Raw genomic sequence first — 7,589 nt, 5'->3', positions numbered from 1 at the left:
CACTACGCCGTCATGGATTAAAATCCTGCAGCGCACGCAAGGTCCCCCTGCTCAAGCCAGCGCATGTCCAGGCCCGTCTGAAGTTTGCCAATGACCATCTGGATGATCCAGAGGAGGAATGGGAGAAGGTCATGTGGTCTGATGAGACATAAATAGAGCTTTTTGCTCTAAACTCCACTCGCCGTGTTTGGAGGAATAGAAGGATGAGTACAACCCCAAGAACACCATCCCAACCGTGAAGCATGGAGGTGGAAACATCATTCTTTGGGGATGCTTTTCTGCAAAGGGGACAGGACGACTGCACCGTATTGAGGGGAGGATGGATGGGGCCATGTATCGCGAGATCTTGACCAACAACCTCCTTCCCTCAGTAAGAGCATTGAAGATGGGTCGTGGCTGGGTCTTCCAGCATGACAACGACCCGAAACACACAGCCAGGGCAACTAAGGAGTGGCTCCGTAAGAAGCATCTCAAGGTCCTGGAGTGGCCTAGCCAGTCTTCAGACCTGAACCCAATAGAAAATCTTTGGAGGGAGCCGAAAGTCCGTATTGCCCAGCGACAGCCCCGAAACCTGAAGGATCTGGAGAAGGTCTGTATGGAGGAGTGGGCCAAAATCCCTTATGCAGTGTGTGCAAACCTGGTCAAGAACTACAGGAAACGTATGATCTCTGTAATTGCAAACTAAGGTTTCTGTACCAAATATTCAGTTCTGCTTTTCTGATGTATCAAATACTTATGTCATGCAATAAAATGCAAATTAATTACTTAAAAATCATACAATGTGATTTTCTGGATTTTTGTTTTAGATTCCTATTCTCACAGTTGAAGTGTACCTATGATAAAAATTACAGACCTCTACATGCTTTGTAAGTAGGAAAACCTGCAAAATTGTCAGTGTATCAAATACTTGTTCTCCCCACTGTATTAGTAAAAATGTGTGTAGATCGAGGAATAGTTTTTATTTAATCCATTTTAGAATAAGGCTGTAACATAAAATGTGGAAAAAGGGAAGGGGTCTGAATACTTTCCGAAGGTACTATAGATAAATAATGATTCCGCTTTTATTTTTCATCTGTATTGTGGTCTGTGTGCTGAATTGCCATACATTTTATGTGCCGTTTCAAAATAAATGTTTGAGGGAGAACTTGCTTTATCAAGTCTTTACTTCTGTCCAGTCATTGAAGAAGCTTTATATAACTGTTTAGGGATAGTATTGTATGACATTTTTAATTTAGGCACATTTACATTATGTACAACTACAGTATTTTATACAGATAGATAATCATTCCTCTGTTTATAATTGTGACACATACACTAGTGTCTTGCAAAGAGTGTAATCCTATAGCCCTTTAGGATATAACCATTTCAAATCCCACTATTAGATTCTCCCATTTCACATGATGGTCCCATCAAGTCCATCCTTAGGGTCTTTTTTTTCTGGATTTAGCTCCACTGCCTGCCTGCTCTCAGTGGCTTGTCCTTGGGCTGAGGACTCCGAGATGAGCCCCTTCTCTGGATGGTGGACCTCAATGAGGAGCTCGTAGATCAGTGTGCCTACCAGAGCGCCGGCACAAGTGGCCACTAAAGGCACCCACCACCAACTATGTCCCGCCCTGAGAGGGAAAGAAACAGTAACACCTGCTATCTGTATCAGCGTGTACACAATGTCAAAGTACAATACTTTGCGTTCAGCTTAAGATCCTCATGTGAATTTCAAGATCCTCCCTAAAAATGCCTAACATATTAAAGCGCTTGTTTGGTTTACTTAAACAAGGGCATTAAGAGTGTCAAAATATGTAGCAGAACTGACTTACCTAAACACCTCATCCCCCCAGCCAGCAATGTATGTGAACAGTCTAGGCCCAATGTCTCTGGCTGGGTTAAGGGCATAGCCGCTGTTGGAGCCCATGGAGACTCCGATCACCAACACCACAGCCCCCACCAGCACCGGCTGCAGATCTGCAGGCGCCGGGCTGTTCCTGCTGTCCCCCAGAGCCAGGATACACACCATGAGAGCAGCCGTGCCCACCACCTGGAGATGGTGAGCCGGTTAACCACTACAGAGCAGTGACACCATGATAAAGACTAACTATGAAGGCTGAGGCACCATTCAACCTCCCAAATTATTGATAAGAAAACAGCCCTTAGTAAAAGACCTGATTGGGTCTTCCAGGTACAAATACATTTCCAATGTGTTTATGTTAGTTATCCTATATTCATGTAAACCAAAAAGGGGGTTCCGACCTGGTCCATGATGCCCCCCCACAGGCTCAGGTAGTCAGCAGGGTATGTGGAGAAGATGCCTGCTGTGGCTTTGGGACCGCTCACAGTCAGGTGACCACCACTGTATAACTGTATAGCATCTGTGAATGGAAACACGCACACTATCATGCTCCAGCCATAACTTTTGATTCTAGTATTCAATATTGATATTCTACATTTTCCCCTTACCATAGTACTGCAGGGTTACGGTGACAGCAGCCATAACTTTTGATTTTCTACTATTCAAGGTTGATATTCTACATTTTCCCCTTACCATAGTACTGCAGGGCTACGGTGGCAGCAGCCATAAAGGCCCCCAGAATCTGGAAGAAGACGTAGAAAGGCAGGCGTGTCCAAGGATGCCTGCCCAGAAAGCAGAGGCTGAGAGACACTGCAGGGTTCAGGTGAGCACCTTTGAGAGAACAAAACAACCATTATTTTGATAATGTATCAACTATTTTATCAAGATATGGCCTCTTTCGGTCCTCTCCCTCATCCACTTGTATAGATGTACACTCATAGACTTTACCTGACACCCCACGGGAAACATAGACTCCAAAGGTGGTTCCCAGAGCGAAACCCAGATTGATTGACAGGTAGTGACCTTTACTGTTTTCAGATGTCGTTACCTGGGCAACGGAGCCACATCCAAACAGCTGCAGTCACAACAAAACAAGGCCTGTATCAGAGTAGTTACATCCCTAATGCATCATATCCCCATTTTTTTTAACTACTGCTTGAATTGAGATGTCAAATAATCTCAGAATTTACTGTCATGGGCAATAAATCAGGTAACCAGGAAGGCCTATATCAAATGTCAGTTGAAAGTGGTTCCCCATTGTCGTCTACTCAAATAGTGGGGAAAGCTCAGAGTACCATTCAAGATTAGGCATGTTTGGCTGATAAACCAAGGACAGTCTTTACAGTCCTCTGTTCTGAGGAAGTGTATCGCTTTATGATTTTCTTGTGCCCTATAAGTTTTATTGACCCTGGCAAGAGCAACAAGGCATTCATCTCAAGGCTTGGGGCATGTTCAATAGGGCAGAACGTTTATAATATTGCAAACCGAAATGTACAAGCATTCTCTTTTCCAAATTACTCACTCTACTGATTTAGGAATTCCCATGCTCTCTTTCGCTCTCTCTCGGGGGTCAAAGTCCTTGGTTAGCCATTGTGATGATCCACCAATAGCACAAATGGGGTTTTGCAAGCACTTACAATTCAAAACAAGATCAGAGCGAGATAGCGTGTGGAAGGACTGGAGATTCAAATTAGAATAATAGAAACAAATGCCAAAGTTATCCTTAGTTGGATTGCACCTGCGCTGTCCCTTCCACCATTCACTGTACTTTGACAGACCGACCAATGGACAGATGTCTTAAGGGATAAGGCTCTGCCTAACCTGAAGGATACACACATATACAATCCTTGAAATACTACAATCATCTCCCTCTGCCTAACCTCAACCCTTACAACTGAGGTACAGAAGGACAAGTCTCTCCAACCATTCCTACAGAGCTGCATGTACTATTCTGCCCAGTATCAGAAAGGCACTCACAATCATGATGTAGACCCCCAGGCACTCTGCCAAACACTCTCTGGCAAGGCTACTCCTGATTCGAAATTTATTTAGCAGTCGGTCCATCCCTGTAGCATGTTTTGGACACCAAAAAGGAAGCTTCTATAATGTCCTCATCAGTAGTACTACGTGAATTGGACAGTGAACTCTTCCTCTCCGGCTGACTAGTTCACACAGACTGAGAAGGCTTGCACTCATGCCGCAATCCTCAACGTCACGTGTTTTATGGCATGACTGAGGCATGTAGAAAGGTTATCACTCTGTGGGTCGTTCCACGAATAGAGTCGTTTCTGTGTCCTTTTTAAGTCGGAATTGTGCACCAATATTACATTTGTTTGTTATATTAAATGAAGAGCCCTTTAATATAGAACACATGGAAAATTCAATACATCTTGATGTCCCTCGTCAAGTTGTTTCTAGGAAACAACTCCAATATTATTATTATATATTTTCTTTTGGGGGGGGGGGGGGGATCAGCTTTCATATTGCAACTAGATTGTGGCTTCCATCAATGTAATTGTCTGCATCATTTCCAATCCCCCATATTTATTGTATAAATATGTATATTTTTCCCTAACCCTACCGCTTTCCCCTAACATTCTATTGGTTGCAAGAATTTTGTATCGTAACTTAAGTAGAAAAACTCTACGTTTTGAATCCAGCGTTGTTTTGTGTATCAGTTCTTAAACCATGTGCCTTGGAATTGGTACATCGAAAATATTTTCCAGACTATTTTGCAATCTGTATGGCACAGCTGTAAATTTGTTGGTCTAGCTCCAACAGTGCAGTAATATCTAACAATACACACAACCTAAAAGTAAAATAATGGCACTAAGAAATATACAAATATTAGGATGAGCAATGTCAGAGTGGCATAAACTAAAATACAGTATATACATATGAGATGAGTAAAGCAAAAAATATGTAAACATTATTGGAATAACTAGTGTTCCATTAATAAAGTGGCCAGTGATTTCAAGTCTATGTATATGAGGCAGCAGCCTCTAAGGTGCAGGGTTATTTAACAGTCTGATGGCCTTGAGATGGAAGCTGTTTTTCAGTCTCTCGGTCCCAGCTTTGATGCACCTGTACTGACCTCTCCTTCTGGATGATAGCAGGGTGAACAGGCAGTGGCTCGGGTGGTTGTTGTCCTTGATTTATCTTTTTGGCCTTCTTGTGACATCGGATGCTGTAGGTGTCCTGGAGGGCAGGGAGTTTGCCCCGGGTGCTGCGTTGGGCAGTGTGATAGAAAAATGACATATTTACCTGATTTGTATGAGATTAATAGTCAACGATTATATACACTTAACTAATAGTAAGACATTTCTCTGCTTCATTCTGAGTGAACTGAGAGGAGTCTTTTGAAGCTTGGGCTTGCAACTGATTAAGTGATGGCCAGGTAAAAACCTGCAGCTGGCATTCCCAAGATAAGATGAGCTGGGTGTAACCGAGATAAAGAGAACCTGGGGGAGTAGAACATAATGCTTATTGTGTCTAATTATCCTTGCATCTGGGAGACAACACCAGAGGCAGATGACCACAAGATGAACCCAAAGAGGCTTATGGTGCCCCCCAATCTATATGGGAAGGGTGGAACCAACCATACTTGGTATCAGCTATATAAAAACTGTGCATTGTCTGTAAAGGCTGCTCAGCCCAACAGTCAAGACTGTTGAGTTGACCGGTTTCATTATTGCAATAATTAATTGATTTGAAATAAAGATGATTGTTTGAAGAAATGACAGTCTCAGTACTGAATTTCCACGACAGCAGACTGCACCACACTCTGAAGAGCCATGCGGTTGCGGGTGGTGCAGTTGCCATACCAGGCGGTGATACAGCCCGACAGGATGCTCTCAATTGTGCATCTGTAAAAGTTTGTGAGGGGTTTAGGTGCCAAGCCAAATTTCTTAAGCCTCCTGAGGCTTAAGAGGCGCTTTTGTACTTTCACCACACTGTCTGTGTGGGTGGACCATTTCAGATTGTCAGTGATATGTACACCGAGGAACTTGAAGCTTTCCACCTGCTCCTCTGCGGTCCCGTCGATGTGGATCCTCTGCTGTTTCCTTAAGTCCACGATCAGCTCCTTTGTTTTGTCGACATTGAGTGAGAGGTTATTTTCCTGGCACCACACTCCCAGGGCCCTCACCACCTCTACTGTAGGCGGTCTCGTCATTGTTGGTAATCAGGCCTACTACTGTTGTGTCTGCAAACTTGATTGAGTTGGAGGCGTGCGTGGCCATGCAGTAATAGGTGAACAGGGAGTACAGCAGGGGGCTGAGCTTAATGATGAGCTTGGAGGGTACTATGGTGTTGAATGCTGAGCTATAGTCAATGAACAGCATTTTTACATAGGTATTCCTCTTGTCCAGATGTGATAGGGGCAGTGTGCAGTGCGATTGCGTCGTCTGTAGATCTTTTGGGACGGTAAGCAAATTGAACTGGGTCTAGGGTGTCAGGTAAGGTAGAGGTATTATGATCCTTAACTAGCCTATCAAAGCACTTCATGATGACAGAAGTGAGTGCTTCGGGGCGATAGTCATTTAGTTCCGTTACCTTTGCTTTCTTGGGTACAGCAACAATGGTGGACATCTTGAAGCAGGTGGGGACAGCAGACTGGGATAGGGAGAGATTGAATATGTCCATAAACACACCAGCCAGCTGGTCTGCGCATGCTCTGAGACTGTTGCGAGGGCTAACATGCTTACATGTCTTACTCATGTTTGCCACAGAGAAGGAAAGCCCACAGTTCTTGGTAGCGGGCCAGGTATGTGACACTGTGTTATCCTCAAAGCCGGCGGAGGGGTTTAGCTTGTCAGGAAGCAAGACGTCGGTGTCCGCGACATGGCTGGTTTTCCCTTTGTAGCCTGTGATTGTCTGTATCCCCTGCCACATACGTGTCGGAGCCATTGAATTGCAACTCCACTTTGTCTCTATACTGACGTTTTGCCTGTTTGCTTGTCTTACGGAAGGAATAACTACACTTTGTATTCAGCCATATTCCCAGTCACCTTGCAGTGGTTCGCGCTTTCAGTTTTGTGCGAATGCTGCCATCTATCCACGAATTATGGTTAGGCTAGGTTTTAATAGTCAGAGTGGGTACAACATCTCCAATACACTTCCTGATAAACTCAGTCACCGTAACAGTGTATTCGTCAATGTTATTCTGAGGCTACCCAGAACATATCCCAGTCCATGTGATCAAAACAATATTGAAGCGTGCGATTGGTCAGATCAGCATTGAATAGTCCTTAACACGGTTACTTCCTGTTTGATTTTCTGCCAATAGGAAGAGAGGAGCAAAATGTAGTCGATCTGATATGCCGAAGGGAAGCAGTGGGAGGGCCTTGTAGGCATCCTGGAAGTTGGAGTTGCAGTGGCTGAGTGTTTTAGCAGCGTGAGTACTACAGTCAACGTGTTGATAAAACTTCGGTAACGTTTTCCTCAAATCCCCAGCTACAATAAATGCGGCCTCAGGATATGTGGTTTCCAGTTTGCATAAAGAAATTCTTTGAGGGCCGTCGTGGTATCGGCTTGAGGGGGAATATACACGGCTGTGACTATAACCGAAGAGAATTCTCTTGGGAGGTAATACGGTCGGCATTTGATTGTGAAGTATTCTAGGTTGGGTGAACAAAAGGACTTGAGTTTCTGTATGTTATCACGAAACATAAACCCCCACCTTTCTTCTTCACAGAGAGTTATTTTTTCCTGTCTGTGCGATATACTGAGAACCCAGCTGGCTGTA

General features: G+C 44.1%; 1 protein-coding gene across 1 annotated transcript; it reads right to left on the bottom strand.

The window, feature by feature from the left end:
- Positions 1–1,070: 1,070 nt before the first annotated feature.
- On the bottom strand, positions 1,071–4,034 carry aqp10b (aquaporin 10b). The gene is made up of 6 exons (XM_071374325.1): positions 3,821–4,034; positions 2,792–2,918; positions 2,537–2,674; positions 2,245–2,363; positions 1,815–2,032; positions 1,071–1,613 (listed from the first exon to the last, which is right to left on the bottom strand). The coding sequence occupies exons 1-6, from the start codon at positions 3,905–3,907 to the stop codon at positions 1,394–1,396; spliced, it is 909 nt and encodes a 302-aa protein (XP_071230426.1). The 5' UTR covers positions 3,908–4,034; the 3' UTR covers positions 1,071–1,393.
- Positions 4,035–7,589: the final 3,555 nt, after the last annotated feature.

Source organism: Salvelinus alpinus, chromosome 29 (genome assembly GCF_045679555.1).
Source record: "Salvelinus alpinus chromosome 29, SLU_Salpinus.1, whole genome shotgun sequence".
Taxonomy (NCBI): Eukaryota; Metazoa; Chordata; class Actinopteri; order Salmoniformes; family Salmonidae; genus Salvelinus; species Salvelinus alpinus.
This window is presented reverse-complemented; position numbering and strand designations above follow the sequence as displayed.